Source organism: Chanodichthys erythropterus, chromosome 14 (assembly GCF_024489055.1).
Source record: "Chanodichthys erythropterus isolate Z2021 chromosome 14, ASM2448905v1, whole genome shotgun sequence".
NCBI classification, from domain to species: domain Eukaryota; kingdom Metazoa; phylum Chordata; class Actinopteri; order Cypriniformes; family Xenocyprididae; genus Chanodichthys; species Chanodichthys erythropterus.
The window spans coordinates 35,107,536-35,128,233 of record NC_090234.1 but is presented as its reverse complement, the minus strand read 5'-3'; the positions used below and the strand labels follow the sequence as shown (position 1 = coordinate 35,128,233).

Below are 20,698 nucleotides of genomic sequence, written 5' to 3'. Positions count from 1 at the left end.
AGCTTGTCGACAGAGATGGCATGCAGTGAAGTGGCACACGGTAAATATCCAACTCTTTCATGACATTGCAGGCTTGACCTGACATGCTAATCGCATCTTGAAAACAATTTCAACTCGCTTTGGTTTGGAAGAAGGTTTTGGAAGTCACTACAGACTCAATTTACTTTGAGAAAACTTCATCCATTTCTGTGGCGTGTCAAACTGCTAAGTTGAAAAAATATAGCTTTGCCCTAATTTCAAACAAACTGTGCTGTTATGACAGGCCATGCTTGATAATGAATTCCAAAATAAATGCATATTATCCCAGAGTAAGTCACAAATCGTCTCGGGTGCCTCATATGCATCCGTCAGGCCAATGAAAAATATGCAGACGAACTCTGCTGACCAGCGATTACCTCCCAAATCCATCAATGTTTCTGCAGCGCTATCAGCTTCTCGCCACATGCACGTGGAAACTCAGAAACACAGGAGGCAGCAAATCTCCTCATCGCATCCATAACAGCAAGCTACCCATTCATTATGCAAATCTCTAAAGAGCACTTTATTTACTAGTGCTAACTCATCAGTCCGGGGTTAGAGAAATAATTACTGCTTAAATATCCCTCCATTTGTAGTGAAAAGAAAATAATCATTTAAAACAAATTATAATAGCAACACCTTACAATAAGGTTCAATTCATTAACGTTAGTTAATGCATTAGGTATCATGAAGAATTCACTTTTTTTTTTACAGCATTTACTAATGCAGGTTCATGATAATCTATTGTTCTTTGTTAATTAATGTTCATAATACTTATACTAATACTAATTATAGTACATGAAAGTTGAAATGTTAAAAATGTGTAATATGTGTAATATACATAATATACATTACTGTTAAAAATTTTGGGGTCAGTTTGTTGGTCAATTTTGGGTTATGAACTGATCAAAAGTGACATTTAAGACATTTATAATGTTACAAAAATTTTCTATTTCACATAAATGCTGTTCTATTGAATGATCTATTCATAAAAAAACTGTTAACAAACTCAATCTTATTGTAAAGTGTTAACATAAAAGTAATAAAACAAATCTCCTTCCTGTTGTGTGGTTTTTCTTTATGCGATACATTTTTCAGTTTACCATTGGATAAAAGGACCATACTAACCTTTTCAGAAAGGAACATAAAAACCTTCAGCTGCACGATACTAACCAATGTTCTAGTGACTTACATAAGCTTCCACGCTAAAAAACATTCCTGCTTTGACATTCACAGTGTGGTCTTCTTTAAAAACGTTCAATTTCGATTTGGACAATTTGAGTTTGAATGAAAGTTCAACCATCTATGTTTGTGCTTCTGTGTACTTTCTGAGATGTGAGCCAGGGAGAAAGACAGAGGGAGATAAAAACGAAAAAAGAGAAGGACCGAGAGAGAAAAATGTGTGGTGAAGTGTACTGTGGGTCTCCCAGCAGCGCATATAGAGATATTGAGCTGAGCTGGCATATAATCCATACTTCACCATAGACTTCAACAGCAGGAAGTACATCCTATAACTGTACTATGAAATCAGCAGAAGAGCTTTTAAGCAAAATTGCCTCTCGCTCTAATGAGGGGGAACTAAACGTTCTGTCAAAAAGGGACATCAATGGTTTCGGAAAACATCCACCTGTTAAGTGATTCAACAACTCTGTACCAGATATGGTAAAAAAAACATTTGGTTGAGATAGAGTCTAAAAAAAAAGAAAGAAAAAAATGAAAACAGGAATCAATAGGTCACTGTACTTACATATTTTCCTTTTGTCTCAGTGGCTGCTTGCTGGAAAATGGGCTGCATCCTTTTACATACACCACACCCTACATGTAGAGATGATGGGAGGTTAAATTAAAATTTTTTAATTAAAAACGTAAAATTGTATGGACAAAAGGTCTATTGTCAATACTGTAGCAATGTATGAATCACAGCTCACACGGAAGTCACTTTGGTCACACTTTAGATAAGGGTCCAGTTCTTACTATTAACTACAACTTTTGTCACAATAAACTCCTAAATATTGCTAATTAAAGGGATAGTTCATCCAAAAAGGAAAATTATCCCATGATTTACTCACCCTCAAGCCATCCTAGGTGTATATGACTTTCTTCTTTCAGACAAACACAATCAGAGATATATTTAAAAATATCCTTAGTCCTCCAAGGTTTAATGGCAGTGAATAAGGGGCTGCGTTTTGAAGTAAAAAATAATGCATCCATCTATAAAAAAAAAAAAAAAAAAAAAAAAAAAAAAAAAATTAATCCATATGACTCTATGGGGTTAATAAAGGCCTTCTGAAGCAAAGCAATGCGTTTTTGTAGGAAAAATATCCATATTTAAAAATTTATAAATTCAAATAACTAGCTTCCGGCGGACGACCGTACTCAAAGCGCAAGTCGACTGACGCAATGTATGACACAGTATGTAGGAGTATTGCAAGCTTAAATGCCTCTCACGGTTCAAACTAATTTATAATGTTTTAATATGGATATTTTTCTCACAAAAACGCATCACTTTGCATCAGAAGACCTTTATTAACCCCCTAGAGTCTTGTGGATTACTTTTTTTATGGATGGATGCATTATTTTTGGCCCTCCATTCACTACCATAATAAACCTTGGAGGACTAAGGATATATCTCCGATTGTGTTTGTCTGAAAGAAGATAAGTCATATACACCTAGAATGGCTTGAGGGTGAGTGAATCATGGGATAATTTTCATTTTTGGGTGAACTATCCCTTTAAGGGATGCCGAATATGGTTATGCAGAATAAGGCATTAATATGTGTTTTATAAATAATAATAAACAGCCAATATCCTAGTAATAGGCATGCTAATAAGCAACAAGTTAATAGTGAGAATTGGATCCTAAACTAAAGTGTTACCATCACTTTAAAACCAAGTAGCTTTCTGTTGGTCAATGTGCCAAATCCGTGTGACCAACTTAAACCATTGTAAAATCTGTGTGGAGTGGTGAGATATTTTAAAGAAACCTCTTATGATCATCAATACATTTATATAGACAAGAATACAGTAAAAACAGTAATATAGTAAAATACTATTACACTTTAAAATGACTTCTTCTACTATGCAGATTAGGTGCTCAAGAAACGTCTAATTATTATCAATGTTGAAAACTATTGTGCTTCTTAATAGCTGTGTGTAAACTGTAATCCAATTTTTTTTCAGGCATCTTTGATGAATATAAAGTTATTAGGAACAGCATTTATTTGAAATAGAAGTCCTTTGTAACGTTGTAAATGTTTTAACTATAACTTTTGATCAAATTATTACATCCTTACTGAATAAAATGATTCATTTCTTTTCTTACGGACCCCAAACTTTGAACGGTATTGTACTGCGAGTTCAATTTATTCCTTAAATTTATTTACGATAGTAATAGTAATACCGATGATCTAATTTACCTTATGGCTGCAGGTTAAATGTAACGTTAAAAAGCTTTTTCAATGGAAACTGTCTGGAGTCTTGGAGGGAAAAATAAAAAAGTTGGTGGTACTGCCTAGAGCTTCTGTCAATCTTAATATGAATTCAGCTGATTCCTTATCTATGCAGTAATGATTCCTTACTATTGCAGTAATGAGCTTTTGGGTTCCTCAGAGCACTACACAAGGAATCCAGATGAGTCTTTGGAAGTTAAACTCTTGCTGATGTCACAGTGACAAATGCTGGACATCTTAATGATATAACGACCACATTCACAAACTACACTACAGTCAGGCACACACAATCACTTTACAAGATTTGTTTTGTTAGAACATCTTGCATGATTGCACACAGTTTGCATCATATGAAGTGTTTGGTGGTGGAATATTACAGACGGTGTGACTCACATGGGGCGTAAAACATCATGAGGATGGGCCGCTCCTCTTTTTTCAGCAGCTTCCGGAAATCCTGCAAGCCAAACAGGACAAAGTGACTGAGTCAAACACTCTGGGTTGAGTGGCTATAACTTTTAGTAGAGTTTCAAATGATCTCAGTAAAACCAACAAACAAGAGCAGAGATTCGTTAGCATAATATATTGGTTCATTACTATATCACACACCAGGGCTGTGTCCGAAAACCTAGGTAGCTGTCTTGCTGCCTCGCTGTCTTATAAGAGAATGACTTGTACAGCAGCATTTGTGCATGAAGGTACCTCACGAAACTGATTTCGGACAGACTTCTGAGGCAGCGTAACAGTTTAATGATCTACAGCAATATAGCGCGAGCTTTGGTGAGAACTAAACAAATAATTAATTACTACAGTAGTAATTTCTCGATAGAAATGATATCAAAATTGAAATATGTTGATCAAAATCGTACATTTATACACAAACTGAGCATCAAACGCAACTTTTGGACGCTATCTTTATTTTTCTAGCTCAACTGTCACAGAATGGAAAGCACAGGATTGTGGGATATCAAAGGCAGCTAAGGATACATCTATGCTTCCTTCAAAAATCGATCTGAGGAAGGTATCTCATAAGACAGGAAGTGACGTTAACATTAGATTCGGACGTGCCTTGATGCCTTACTACCTTAAAATGTGTCCTCAGAAGGCAGCATTTTCCAGTATTTGGAAGGAGCGCAGGACAATAGTGGATGTTTTTTGACTGAATCTGCCACAGTCATCTGCAGTGTCTGATTTCTGATATATCTTCAGCAGTTTTTCTCTTTTGGCTAAAAATGCCATTTTCAGCGACCAAAATTTTGGTGCATCACTAACACAAATGCTCCAAAATTTCAGGCATTTAAGACCAAATCTGTTCCTGGACACACAGTCCAGCTGCCAGATTTAGCCTCTAGAGACAGAAGAATAGGCAGGTTCTTCTGTTGCAGATTGCTAAGTCTTTTGTTCTGTGTGACGTTCCCACACCTGATAAATACTCAGCAGAAAACCGATCTTTGCTGCAGTGAGCTTTAGAGACTGATACTTACCTTCTCTGACTCTATGTGAACAACATCTTTAGCCTCAGGGTTCTCCTCCCACAGGGGGGCACCTGCAGGGTCTTTCAGGAATGCCACCATGGACTAAAAGAGGTGAGAGAATAGATAGAAACTTTGAAAAGAGACCATTAGAGAATCATCTTTCACTGTCAAAACTCACTGTATTTATTTCATTTTAAAGGTGCCCTAGAACTTTTTTTAAAAAGATGTAATATAAGTCTAAGGTGTCCCCTGAATGTGTCTGTGAAGTTTCAGCTCAAAATACCCAATAGATTTTTCTGATTCAGGGCTACTGGCCCTTTAATTCTCCTGCTCCACGCCCATGAAGCTCGCGCTGGCCTTGAACAGTGCATAAACAAAGTTTACACAGCTAATATAACCTTCAAATGGATCTTTACAAAGTGTTCGTCATGCATGCGGCATGCATGCGTCAGATTATGTGAGTATTGTATACTGTTATATTGTTTACATTTGATTCTGAATGAGTTTGAGGCTATGATCCATGGCTAACGGCTATTGCTACACTGTTGGAGAGATTTATAAAGAATGAAGTTGTGTTTATGAATTATACAGACTGCAAGTGTTTAAAAATTAAAATAGAGACGACTCTTGTCTCCTTGAATACAGTAAGAAACGATGGTAACTTTAACCAACAGTAGCCTACATTACCAATATGCTAACGAACATTTAGAAAGACAATTTACAAATATCACTAAAAATATCATGATATTATGGATCATGTCAGTTATTATTGCTCCATCTGCCATTTTTCGCTGTTGTTCTTGCTTGCTTACCTAGTTTGTTGATTCACCTGTGCAGATCTAGACATTACTGGCTGCCCTTGTCTAATGCCTTTTATAATGTTGGGAACATGGGCTGGCATATGCAAATATTGGGGGCGTACACCCCGACTGTTACGTAACAGTCGGTGTTATGTTGAGATTTGCCTGTTCTTCGGAGGTCTTTTAAACAAATGAGATTTATATAAGAAGGAGGAAACAATGGAGTTTGAGACTCACTGTATGTCATTTCCATGTACTGAATAGATAAATTAAATTTTTCATTCGAGGGCACCTTTAATAGTGATCACTGTGAAATTAGAGGTTCGGATCTACAATAATAGGATGTACACTACTGTATACTTAAAAGTTTATGTTTTTGTCTCTTATGCTCATCAAGGCTGCATTTATTTGATCAAAATACAGTAAACAATTCAGCGTCACACGACCCTTCAGAAAATTATTCTAAAACGATGATCTGCTGCTTAAGAAACATTCATTCTTATTATTAAAGGTGGGGTGAGTAGTTTTTCAAAAAACACTGTTTTGAAGTTAGTCGGGCCGACACCAACAACAAACATGTAACCAATCAGCATTAGGGGGCGTATAACGGTTGAGGAGACAGAACGAGCAAGAGGGAGATGAGAGAAAGAAAAAAAAAAAAAACTGCAGAAAGAGAGATGAGACACACAATACAAAAGAGCTCAAAAGAAAATCACTGGAATGAAGGTTTATGACTGGGCAAGAGCTTTAGGACCCAAGTTAATATTAGAAAAGCTTTCCAGCGCTGGAGAGAGCTAAGAGGGAAGGCCTGAAAACAGACGCGGAGGCTGCTTTGATTTCGCTTCAAATGTGAGTAACACTGGGTTTGAGTGTCATTGATTGTCTGGAGCTGCTGTGCTGTTGGCGACTAACAACGAACACTTGTTTATATTACTAGGGCATTTCAAGCAAATATAATATTTGAAAATCGCTGGGAATTATTTGAATATTATTCGAAAATCGCACCCCTCCCCTGCATGCACGTATCAAGCATGTATAGGCTAATGTACACACACATAAACGGAAAGAGAGAGGGAGAGAAACCATTCACGCTTTCAATCTTTGTTTCATGGTCATTCATAACGGTGCGGAGCAGACCGAAAACGCTCGCTCTCCGCACCATTATGAAAGCCCGTGCAGCCGTGATCCGTTTACTTTCACTTTCAAATGAGCTGCAATTTGGTAGCGGCGATTGCTTGAATGCTGGGTTCATTGTTATGTTTAATGAAAAACACAACAACAACGCAGTACAATGACAAACCCACTTAAATGGACGCTTTTACATTTCGATTTGAAACCAAAACTTCCATCGTCGTCTTGTAAATCAAGAGTGAGGCTAACAGTCTTTGGTTTCTTAGTCAACGAAAAAAAATCCTCTTTAGCACCTTTAATTTGAAATAGATGTTTTTGTAACAATGTAAGTATTTACTATTCACTTTTAATCAATTTAATGCATCTAAAATAAAAGTATTACTTTCGAACTAAACAAACTACTAAAATACATTTTTAAAAATGCAACATAATATTTCATAATTCATAATATTTACATGAGTATTTAACTTATTAGTTATATTAGTATTTGCTGTGGAATAAACTGGTTATTGGACATATACATTTTGACTATTGAAATTTTAACCTTTACTCAGTAAGGTCAGTAATGGGCCAGTTGCATAAGCTTACTCTTAAGAACTAGTTTGACCAACTAGCAGTTAAATAAGAGGTTATCAGTCCTATTTTTCCCATTCAAATTAGACAGATCTACCTTTGTATGTAACAGACTTTAAAAAGTTGAAGAAATTAAATGAGATGACTAACTTTTATAACTAGTCTAAGCAGTTTATGCAACCGGCCAGACATTCCAAACTAGTTCTAAGCATGATCTAACCTGAACATAAAAATTATGGAGAATTATCACCACTGAAAAACGTTTTACTCTTGCACGATTACAGTAATTTATGTCCTAATCTATGCATCCTAGACATTAGGAACTAATCACTCCCTTGACATGAAGTGCTCAAAGTACAGCATTATTGCTAAACCAAGGGAGAATGAAGAGCAATATGTGGTACTTAACAGCAGGTGCATTTAATAAGACCTCTCCATTCTTTCCACACCAGTGGCGCCAGCGAACATGTCCCATCACTGTCTCATCATCCAGCATAGCTTAGCTCATTCATTTTTAACATATTCACATTACAGCTCCACTCATTCCAGAGCCATTCATCAACGCCTCATCACATTCGGTCATAATTGAGCCGAAAGGCGTGTGGAGAATGAGATAGGTGAGAGAAACCAATGGGAGACAAGTTTCATTCGTCTACTTATGAACCTTGGACTTTTGGCTCTAGTGCTTGAGGCTGAGTACTATGAAATAACAGTGGGCGTAAACTGTGGGCGTTAGGCAAGTAAATAACAACAAAGAGCAAATCATCCACTGACAGATGACCGTATGCATCCGAAAAGGCACAGGCGCTATTTACTGAAAATGCTGATCGTCAATCCATATGTCTAACAAAGAAACATTGATCAACTGGATTCCAAAAGAGGTTTCAAAAATGCTGTGATTTTTGGCAAAGATGCCTTCATCAAAATGTAATCTTCAAAGAAATTACCTTAAATGTGGCTGGTCTGTTGTATTCTGTGTGGAAGGTCCCATCCCTAAAAGCAACACAAAACTGCAAGATGATTTGCTGTGCTCATAATTCTCAGTAATAATTCGTAAGACCTCCATCTACCATTGTTTCATTGATCTCAAAAAATGAAGTCTATTCTTACTTGTAATGCAGGACCTCGACTCCTTTAGCTTTTGAGCTGGGGTCTACCTTGACTTTTTTACAGAGTTTGCGGCCTTCTGAATCCCTGTGGTGAGAAACATACAGAAAAAAATGATATATCTAACAGCATATAAAAGTTGTTTTTTGATAGAATTCAGCTTGGACAAAGTTCCAATTTTAAAATGGCTTCCTTTTTAACTAGTGTTGAAAAATTAAATTAAAAATTACGTTAAGTATTAAAAACAACACTTACAGCAGTAACATTCATTTCTTTGCATTTCATTTTATTTTACTTCCTTTATTCAAATTCACACAACCCTGGTAGAAATGCAGGGAAAACAAAGTTTAAAGCAAACATGTTCGGTACAGTGTCTCCAAGCACAATCAATTATCTTCATACTTTTTGTGCAAACTCAGAGGCGAAAGTGAACATCAAGTCATAACGAATTATGCTCAACAAATATTATAATCGCATTATTCTATTATATCACAGGTCCTCAAAGGACATTTGTCATGCAAATTGATGCAGCCAAAAAGTGAAGTGATACAATTAATGTCCCGAGACATTTAATAAATTGCTGTAGCAGCAATACGAGGCCGCTCATGGGAAGCGACAGATGACCACAGCAATAAGCTAATGTAAGGGCCGCTTCAAAGTTTTGGCAAAACCCTATCATTCTTTTTTTTTTTGAAGGACAAGACATTCAGCTTCCTTTGCTTCAGTGTTCAGTGCTTTAATTCAGAGCCATGGGTCTCCAGATAAGAAAAGTTAAGTGTTTTTTCCTCCCTACTCCGCTTTAACGAATTTTTACAGCTTTAAAGTCCTGCACGTTAAATGGATTTTGTATGAGTATTTGGTGATAGGCATTGTGTAGATAGGAAACATTCCACAATAAAGGTAAACCCTTCCCAATACTTATTTTGAAGCATTAAAGGATTAGTTCACCCAAAAATTAAAATAATGTAATTTATTACTCAACCTCATATCGTTCTACACTTTGTTCATCTTTGGAACGCAAATTAAGATATTTTTGATGAAATCCGATGGCTCTGTGAGGCCTCTATAAACAGCAATTGCACGGAACTTCAAGATACAGAAAGGTACTCAATACATATTTAAAACAGTTCATGTGAGTACAGTGGTTCAATCTTATTATAAAGTGACGAGAATACTTTTTGTGCGCCAAAAAACAACAACAAATAATGACTTTTCAACAATATCTAGTGATGGCCGATTTCAAAACACTGCTTTGAATCTTTTGTTTCGAATTAGTGATTTGGAACGTGTGTCATAATGCCAAACTGTTGAAATCACGTTACTTTGGCGCTCCGAATCACTGATTCTAAACAAAAGATTCATTGCTGTCTATAGAGGCCTCACTGAGCCATCGGATTTCATCAAAAATATCTTAATTTGTGTTCCGAAGATGAACGAAGGACTTACGGTGTAGAACAAAATGAGGGTGAGTAATAAATTACATTATTTTAATTTTTGGGTGAACTAACCATTTAATTCCATGTGTTTTATTGTGAGAAATATGTTAGATAAGTTTAATGTAGCAGGAAAAGTAGCTAGATTTGAACATAGATTCTTTATCACAAGTAATAAAATAATTTGGACCATTTCTACATGATGAGAAGTACACTATTGCAGTTCTCAATACACAAAAAAGTAGCTCTGAATGAATTTATCATGCTCAACCATTCAACCATGTTACTCAAGTTATAGTAAGAAAACATTATCAAAAAACATGGAAAATAAGTTGATAAATAACTACAATTACACATTTTGTCTCAAACCAGCTCTAGAAATTTAAATTTGATGTACATTTCAAAACAGAAACGGCAAATCACAGAAAATGAACTGAGAATGCATAACTGCTCATTTAATATTTAGTTGAAACTTCCTGAGGTTGACAATCAATTTTATGAAGATTATGGGCTCTAGAAGACACCCGGCGCAATGCGACGCAAGGCGCAGCGCAAGTGTGCTTGCTAGTTTGCGTCCGGCGCCGTCCGCGCTTTCCCGTTCAGCGCCACATCCTTAAATTCGTAAATGCATTTGCGCCAGTTAGTGCGCCCATGGGCGTGCTGGTCTAAAAAAGAGGTGTGTTCAGGCGCATTGCTATTTTAAGGAGTTGAAAATAGACTGCGCCATAGACCAACTCAAACCTGGTCTAAAGTCTAAAGTCAATGGCGCAATATTTTTTTGTTAGAGCACGTTGGTAGAAACTGCGCCTCTGGGCGTGTCCACAGTGCGCGTCGACTTTGCTTATTACACACAGGGATGCGCATCACACAAACATGCCAAATATTAAAAACAAAAGGATTACAGTGTAAAAGAATATTATTGTGTAGGCTACATAAATATAAAAATGTAATGATGATTAGTCATTGCGTGTATTAGTATTACCCATTTTCAGTTCAGCCTATTACTACTTATAATGATGAATGAAATTGGCTAATTAATTGAACAATCGTGCCAATACACACACATATTAACTGACTCATCGCGCGGAGCTATTTGAAAGTCTGCATTTGCAAGCCCGCTTTAACTTTGCGCATGAGCAGATCGGTTCCTTCGCTTGAAAAGCGTTCAGCTTTTCCGCCAACAAATTCCGCCATGTAAATAGCAATCCGCCATGATGCGAGCGCATCTCGCTCTTAAAGGGAATGGGAGATGACACTCTGATTGGTTTATTGAACGTTACGCCCATTACTCATTAAGAGAATAGGGACAAACCTTTTCAAAAATGCGCCCCGCCGCACGGACCGTTTTTCCGTCGTTAAAATAGCAAAAGTGGATTTGGACACGCCCTGAGTGCACCTGCGCCATGCGCTTTACACGCTGCGTTTAGATCGTTAAAATAGGGCCCTAAGTATCTACTTTCACTGGCCAATTGATGAAAAAACAAATAAAACCTTTGTTTTTAAGGATTTCTTGCCCTAGTTTGTATCGTATTTATGGGAAAGTGCCACAGAGGGATTCAAAAATCAGAAAAAAAATGAACACTCCAGTTCCAGACAAATTCATCTTTGTCATACAGCCAATGACAAAAAATAAAAACAACAGCAACAAAGCACTCCATCTTCACACTCACACCTCGACAGAATCTGAGAACAGAAAGGGCCCACAATTACCTGGTCCCACTGTCACCACACATACGCCCACACCCTCCCAAAGAGATCCAGATCGCTCCATTGAAAAGACTTCCCTTCCTTTGAGCGATAATGAGCATGGAAATGTATTACATAAGGACAAATAGGAGCAGAGAGGACTCAGCAGTGATCTAAAGCCCCATGCTAATGGAAATTCAAAGAGACAGAATTCAATTACGCTTCTGACAGCATCCGCCCCCAACCAGCTCCATCCCTTAAAGGTAGATGAGACGCCATCATTATCTTTACGCATATCCCACATAACACCTATGTGGGAGGACCGAGAGAGGTGCGGCAGAGATCAGAGCTCAGTCTGTCAGGTGGGAAAGTCAATTAGGCATGCTGTGTGTTGAACGAGCCAACTCAGATGACCACAGATGGCAATAAGCACACATGCGTAGACATACACCTTCATACCCTCCTTGGCCCCATGACCCTTTTTGGTACGCCAAAATAATTGGTCATCCTTTTTAAGCACCATAAGCCAATCTAAAGCATGAAAGTCATGAGTCAATAGGTTTTGTGCACAGGGGGGGGTTTGGAAGTGGGTATCCAAGACTCAAAATTGCTGAAGACGAAAACAGTTATTGTCCGAGATTGCAGAGTTCAAACAAGTTGAGTGGAAAAAAATAGGAAATTGAAAGCCAAGAAAAGTTTGAAGGTTCGGAGAAAAAGCAGCTGGCTTATTTCAACAAATTTTCATAGACTATCCCATTGGATCATTCAGATTCCAGGGTTATTGCATTCCCATTTTCTTCATACCGATCCCACTCTGTCCATGACCTACTTCCTTAATGGTATCCCCCAGTGGACTGCAGTTGGCCATCTCTCAGGTCCCTGTCATCTGTAGAAACTATGTGGGCGTATCTCTGCTTTGCTCTATCACACTGCTGCCTGTGTGGAGTTACTTTTTTTAAACCAGGCTTTATATAAGTTGTTCACAAGGGGACTCAATGTACCCAAGATGGTCTTAAAAAGGTACTTTAAGGATTGGTTCTGGAAAAAGAAACTATGCTTGGCTAAGCCAGAACAAGCTTCACATCCTACAACATCCTACACATTATCACTCAGACATTAAGAAATGATTCAGAGACAAGCTTTGATTGCTAATCATCAGATACATCTTAACTACTTTTGTGATATCTCTTAAGGCAGGGAAAGATGCTGAGAAGAAGATGCTGAGCTCTGACACTTGAGCTGAACTAGAATGCAATGGACCAAAATAAGCTACAAGAAAATACAAGGTAATCACCACGAACATTGATGTAAACACATCCTGTGCATAATTTAGGGACAAGGGACAAATTTTGAATAATCAAGTCCGAAATCGTATACTGAGTAGGTACTTATATATTTCAATTTAAACTTACTTCACGACTGTTAAAAAAGTATGTTCTATGTAGTATATTAGTAGTCAGACGTACTACATCCGCCATGTTGTTACTGTCACGTAAACTACCAGTGTCAGTTACATTGGAAACACTTTAGTAAAGGGAACAAAAACTATTTACTACGACTTTTCCCTCAATAAACTCCTAATTAACTGCTTATTAATAGTAAGTTAGTTGTTCAGTTTAGGTATTGGGTAGGATTAAGAATGTAGAATAAGGTCATAAGGTCAGAATAAGGCATTAAAGGGTCATGAAACCCCAAAACACTTTTTTTGAGATGTAAACAGATATGTATAGGCTGGATTGTTCTGCTGTAATCTACCAGCACAAATGGAAAATATGTTCGCGTGAGATCGCATTACAGCAGAGAATTCAAATGTCACAAAAGTGCGGCTCATTCACTTCTGCCTGCTCTAACTGCGTTCAAACACGCGAGCCGTAGACTGTTTCCCTCAGCACAGCAGCACGTGTGTTGTTTGTATTTTGCTCGCGATGCAGTCAGAACTGGAGTTTGAATACGAACACATGAAAAATATGACTGTTATGCTATAGCTACACATGGAGTGCGCATATGATCGCTTTCAGCGCAGAGCTCCTGCCACGTGGATCATATATCATACACAGAATAAAGTATCCGTGTTTAAAGTTTTTATTTCACACATTCTCCTGCACCAAACATTAACCATCATGGTGTAGTTATGCACACATATTTCATCAAGTCTTCTTCAAATGAATTATATGTGCAAACTGGACACTGATACAGTGATGTAGCTTATCTGAACACAACGACATGATTATTCTAAAAGACTGATTTTGAGTGCAGTGCTCGTAAACGTAATCAAAGTAGCCTATTATTAGCCCTATTAAATATTCTTTCGCATTTCTCACTTGTGCTTGGGAGTGTGTTGTCATTTTCTCTGTGCTCATATATTAATATTCATCATTCTGTATAATGAGTGTGTCCTATGTCTGTGCTTCATTTGTTGTTCTCTCCCCCTCTACACTCCCATTTTTCCAGAGCTTTATAACATGCCCATTATAACAGACTTTTTTGAGCTTTGAGGCGTGAACGATCAGGGTAAAACAGGGGGGTTTCATGACCCTTTAATATGTGCTTAATAAGTACTAATAAACAGCTAATATTCTAGTAATATGCATGCTAATAATGAACTAGTTAAAAGACCCTTAAAATAAAGTGTTACCATTACATCACTTCACTTCATAAATCCTCTCCCGTGGCCTCATAGGATAGTAAAGTGACCATCGAATGTGCATTTAAGAATCTTGGAGGAAGTAGTAGGTCAGTAGGTTACTTTTCGTCTCGTTTTTCGAATACTATTCGGACATACTACTCTATTTGCGTACTGTTTTCGGAAGCAGCGAAATTCTCCTAAACATTTTAAAATAAAAAGAGTTCAACATTAACATATAGTTTGACCAGAAACATCCTGTGTAGTCCAAAACACCACCTAAAGCCTTCATACCGCATGTATTGCTGTTGATTTTATTAAGTCACAGCTAGTATAAAGACTCAATATTAGAATTGGAGCAACACGAATTGATCAGGATGTCAACTGTCTTAACCTTAGTGGCAAAAAAGTGCACTGGCAGTAACCTGCTTAAATACAAGAGCCAAACTGATGGAGACTCACCCACAATTCACCCAGGCGATGGTACCCTGACCTTTCACGGCCTGAGCCACATCAGACAGCAGCTTTAGATGAGCATCTCCAGATGAAGCTGAGGGCACAAAAAACACATTTAAACTGTAGAAGAGACATGCTGCAGAAACAGTAACACCCTTAAATATCATAAGCTTGTCTCCAGTGTAAGCGTATGGTCTCCAACACTGTGCCCATGGCACCTGGAAGCCCGCATGGAGCTGGCATGTCACCCGCAGTGCGCATGCTATAAATAGCCTCAATTATAATGCTTGAATGCCCTCATAATACATGAAATTAAAGAAAGTAACTATTTGAACATTTACCATACCATCAAAATATTTAATGTTTTATACATAATTTTACAAATGTATTTTCACATTTAGCTAATGCTTCTGATTTGCATTCGGATAGGCTACAGGGAGCCATTACTAGTTCAAAAGATCTGTGTGTGAGTGAGTGAGTTTTGATTGGGGTTTACATGAAAGCTTTTCATTCTGATTGCACAATTAGTCAGATTATAAACCGATTATTAGTTACTAAAATGTGTTTGCAGGGGAATATTTGGTGTGGATTCACATACAATCATGATTCCCATCACTCTCTGAGTAATACTCCTAAATTAGACACTAAACTAAATATAAGCAGTCTAATACTTCAGGAGAAACACAGGAGTATATAAAAGTGACTGTAAAGACATTTAAAATGTTACAAAAGATTCCTATTTCAAATGTTATATAAAAGATTCCTCAAGGAATCCTGAAAATGTATCACAGTTTACATAAAAATATTATGCAGAACAACTGTTTTTAACAGAAAACAAAATTCTTGAGCACCAAAACAGTATATAAGAATGATTTCTGAAGGATTATGTGACATTGAAGACTGATGTATTAATAAAATGTATTAAAATAGAATTGTAACAACTTTTTAAATTGTAAAAAATTCACAATATTATTGCTTTACTGTATTTTTGATCAAATAAATTGCAGCTTTTGAAGACTTTCTTTCAAAAACATTAAAATATGTCCATAAAATCAGATTCATCGATAACACTTTACAATAAGGTTTCATTAGTTAACATTAGTTGAATTAAGAACGAACAATACTTTTACAGCATTTTATAGCATCTGAATTCATGTTAATTTCAACATTTACTAATCAAAAAAGTCAAAAGTTTGTAAACATTAGTTAATGCACTTATTAACTATGTGAACAATGAAAAACTGTATTTTTATTAACTAATATCAACAAAGATTAATAAATACTGTAACATGTTTTGTTCATTGTTAGTTCATGCAAGTTAATTCATTAATGTTAACTGATGAAACCTTATTGTAAAGTGTTACCAATTTGTTTAGTTTACTTGATTGATATGAACACAAGCAATCTGGTCTAGAAATGTGTACAGAATTATGTATACATTGCTGTACAATCGCACATCCTCATTTCCTTAAAATGTGTGGTGAAGGATTGCGGCTGTCATCAGGACAAGTGCAATATTTACAACGTTTACTTGGTGATAAAAAGGGTTGGCCAAAAATGTTTTGATGAAATATAAATAATACATTTTTAAAAAATCCAAAAAAGTTAAATGAATGTTGTTCTCCAATTTTACAAGCTTTTCTGCCCATAGTACTCATGTTGATAATGAAAGCATTTTGCCAGCACACCTCGGTACGGAACAACTGCACACAGTGTGAAAGTACTACGTGTGAAAACACAGTGACAGTTTCACTACACCGCAGATTTACACATTTGTGACAATCTGGGATCTCATACTACACCACTGAACCCGCAATCTGCTTTTCTTCCCATTAATCACATCGGCCAAGGTCAAAGGTACAATAATTGCAAGGTTCTGCCAATCAGTACGTCCCGGTTGTAATCTAATGAACGGAGTTGAAGCCAATACCTTTTTGAATGAGAAATGCCTGTGTACCACCTGATCATAAATGTGTTCCTATAGTCTAAAGGGTCCATAACAGTTAGCAGGATGCATCTAATGGAAATGCTTCACAGGATGAGCAGTGCTAGTCAGCCATCAATCAAACGCAGCGTTCGATACACAATCTTATCCAATGACCTCATGCGCTCGAAATGAGTCGTGAATTATGAAACAAATAAATCTTGCGCAGCAAGACCTTGAGAGGCTCTTTCCCTTGCTTTGTGGGTGGGAGATTGTTTATGGACCGTTCATCCATACGGTATTCATATATGGCTCTGTGCCTGCTGGTTCTGCTAATAACAGCCAGGAGTGATGCAAATGAATATGCAGCGTTAGGGGTGGCTTTTTTTCTAAAGGCTGGTAGAGAGCGATGCAAAACTTAAGTTGAGGGTGCTGAAGTTCTTTATGCTTCTCGGTTCTTTAAGTTCTTCTCTGTCTATGACCATAAGATTGATATTTTCACAGGTAAAGAGTGTGGTAAGTAGAGAAAACTCCAATTAAGCTGCAGAAGGTCAAGTATCTAAAAGGAGCCAACATGCTTTTGGCAGTGAAAGCAAGCTTGACCTACCTATTGTGGCATGACAGGTTTGTTTGCATATAGCGGAACCATAGCTTTCTCAATGAATTTTCCCTTAGGGCATGTATCACATACACTTCTATCAATGCAAGCTTCATGTTCCGAAAAATGTCAGAAGGCAAATCACAATGAACATACATATTCCATTGTTGGGTATAACAAAAGTATCTGCTTCTATAGTGAGTTCTCTTTCAGGTTAAATACTGTCATGGCAGAACGACAATCCTGCTGAGCAAGTTAAATTCAGCATGCTTATAGCTAACACCGTGTTGGAACAGTAAGGATTTGTTGCTAGTCCAGTTAGGCCAGTAATTATGATTACCTGCTCAGCCAACATTATCACTGACCCACCACATAAAAAAAAACCCATCACATTTTTATTGTTAGCCATGTACACAACCATTTAACAGCTTGGGGTTGGTAAGTTTATGTTTTTGAAAGAAGTCTCTTATGATCACTAAGGCTGCATTTATTTGATCAGAATACATTAAAAACAGAAATGTTGTGAAATATTATTACACTTTAAAAAAATAACTTTTTTCTATTTTAATTTATTTTAAAATGTAATTTATTCCTGTGATGGTAAAGCTGATTTTCAGCAGCCATTACTCCAGTCTTCAGTGTCACATGTTCAAAAGTTCACAGTTCAAAAGAACGGCATTTATTCTTTTGCAACATTATAAATGTCTATTTGTTTCTAGTGTATTTCCAAGAATATTGTTTATATTTCCATTTTATTAAATAATTTAAGTTTTAATTAAAATTTTAAAGTTTATTTAAAGTTTTTTCTTTCAAAAAATACTAAAATATTTCTTCCCTTTGCGAAAAGAAAATTTACAAAAAAACTATAATGCAACTCCATAAATTCATAAACACACTTTTACTGAAAAAACAAACAAACAAACAAACAAACAAACAAACCCAACAAACAAACCCAATATGATATAAAACATTACTGAAACTGAACACTGGTTGTAAATCATTTTTCCTGATGCTTTTTTGCAATTACTGGCCAGTGAAGCATCCTTATTGTTGAGCCCTGTAGCAACCTTTAAATAACACATTCGGTAATATAGCACAGACTTTTCAACTTCAAAACATACTTTTGACCTTAATATTATGTATAAATCACATATATTGGCAATTGTGATTTGAATTAATGTGTTTATTAAAGGATTAGTTCACTTTCAAGTGAAAATTAGCCCAAGCTTTACTCACCCTCAAGCCATCCTAGGTGTATATGACTTTCTTCTTTCTGATGAACACAATCAAAATTTATATTGATAAATATCCTGATGCATCCGAGCTTTATAATGGCAGTGATAAAGGCCTTCGGAAGCGAATCGATGCGTTTGTGTAAAAAAAATAAAATTAAAAAAATCCATATTTAAGAAAGTGTAGTTATTTTACTACAAGTTATGAAGTAAAATATCTTGCTTCCGCCAGACCGCCTACCTGATTCAACTTAGGAAGAAAGCGTAACTGGCTTCCCGTCAGTTAAGCTTTTTCCACAAGTTGAATAGGGAAGGCGCAAGACATAGCGTAAGCTTTTTGAACTGCGAGAGTTTTCACTTTCTTCACAAGTAGAATACGGAAGGCTGTCTGGCGGAAGCTAGATATTTTACTTCATAACTTGTTCAATATGTATTTTTTAATTTATTTTTTACACAAAAGCATCGCTTCACTTCAAAGGACTTTATTAACCCAGCCAGAGCCGTAAGAAGTATGTTTATAATGGATGTATGTGGATGGATTTATTAATATACGTCCGATTGTGTTCATCAGAAAGATGAAAAGTCATATACACCTAGGATGGCATATCTTGGCATCTTTGCCTGCAAGCCGTAATTTGTAAGCTTATTGCACTTGAAAAACAGTTTTGAGATAGACTGACCTGACTTGGTGTATAAAACAAGAACATTAGTTCTGGTCCTTAGAAGTTTCTTGAAATCCTTGTGGTCATTGACTCTCTCTATGAGTGGTGACACCTTCGCTGCCTGCAGGGCGGATGACACTGCAACCTGAGGTGGTAAGACAGACAGAGATCAACATTTTTCACTGTCAAGGCCAAACACCAGGAGGTTCAAAACAACATCCCAAACCACATGCCAATAGAATTGGGGCATTTATGTGAAATCATGACAGTGTGTCAAACTGAGAAGAAAAGACAATGGCCATTACAAACATCAGCCAACAAACCACAAAAGTAGTTACATCACATCAATATACCCCTCTATCACTCTGATACCGATTAGACACAACTGGAAAGCAGCTTAACAAAGTCAACTTGGTCACAAACAATAAATTCACTACAAAAATTCTAAAACAAGCCCTTGAAAGACCTTTAAAATTTCTCCCAAAAGTGCCATGAAATAGCTCCCAAAATTGTGCTCTGATGTGAGACGTATACGTTGCCCTGTGGTGGCAGATCACGCTCTCTCTCCAACACTCTCCATCAGTCTTCCCAGCAAAAGCATGTGATTCTGAGTTCGGATGGAGCTGAGCTGATAAAGCGACAACAGATAAAGGTGCTGTCATCTAAAGAAGAAGAAAATGACAAGATCGGACAGGCCATGTCACAAACAAAGACAGTGTCCCAACCTATCATACGTCCTTATCATCTTCCCATGCCACATGCTTGAAGGAAAAGACACTACCACAATGAGTATAAATTAATGCTCAGCCGTTAGTGGACCAGACAGATCAAATGTTATTTACAAAATGACATGCTGAAAGAAAACTCATTTGGTCTGTTTGGATGTCATCCGATAGCTTATCGACACCATTTGAGACTCTCTGTAGAGTTTACACATCCTAGACATTGAAGAGAAACCTACAAAAAAAGTAAAGATAGTAATTCACAAGTTAGACTTTTAAAAACATCTTTGTAGAACCAATCCTCATGGCAGTAAGTACAGAAATCCCATGTGTGAAATCGTCAAGCCTAGATCCCATTAAAGGTGGCTGAACTTTAAAGAGGTTTTATCATAAGAAGCCAAATTTACCTTGATCTTTTGAGATAAGAGCTTGATGTACTAAGAACTTCATTTAATATGCAAAAAGGTGTATATATTAAAGGTGCATCAATAAAAACTAGGCAATTTCATTCTAAGGATGGAAAACTTAAACTACAAACAACAACAACCACAAAAACTAACAAAGAGTGTAAGATGGGGAAAAAATAATGCAGAACAATGTATTCTCCTTCCTCTCCCAATAAAAAGGGCAAAACAACTTTACATAATACAACTCAAAAAAACAAACAAAAAAACAACAGACAGTAGCGGTACAAGTCTGCAAAGATTGATCATCATCATCACTGGAGCGTCACATGGAAGGATTGGTGCATCAGACACTGACTACCTACAATCTTACCTACGAGACTAGCATATTGCCCTCGCATTCTCCAC

At 36.8% G+C, this 20,698-nt stretch overlaps 1 protein-coding gene across 1 annotated transcript in view; it reads right to left on the bottom strand.

Annotated features, from left to right (window-relative positions):
• pdia5 (protein disulfide isomerase family A, member 5) overlaps positions 1 to 20,698 on the bottom strand; it is a 73,742-nt gene that overhangs the window by 41,960 nt on the left and 11,084 nt on the right. The window contains exons 2-8 of the mRNA XM_067409102.1: positions 19,183 to 19,309; positions 14,755 to 14,842; positions 8,554 to 8,637; positions 8,391 to 8,436; positions 4,949 to 5,041; positions 3,861 to 3,921; positions 1,766 to 1,833 (exon numbers count right to left, since the gene is read on the bottom strand). Of these exons, the coding sequence (XP_067265203.1) occupies positions 1,766 to 1,833; positions 3,861 to 3,921; positions 4,949 to 5,041; positions 8,391 to 8,436; positions 8,554 to 8,637; positions 14,755 to 14,842; positions 19,183 to 19,309 (567 nt within the window). The remainder of the gene's footprint in view (positions 1 to 1,765; positions 1,834 to 3,860; positions 3,922 to 4,948; positions 5,042 to 8,390; positions 8,437 to 8,553; positions 8,638 to 14,754; positions 14,843 to 19,182; positions 19,310 to 20,698) is intronic.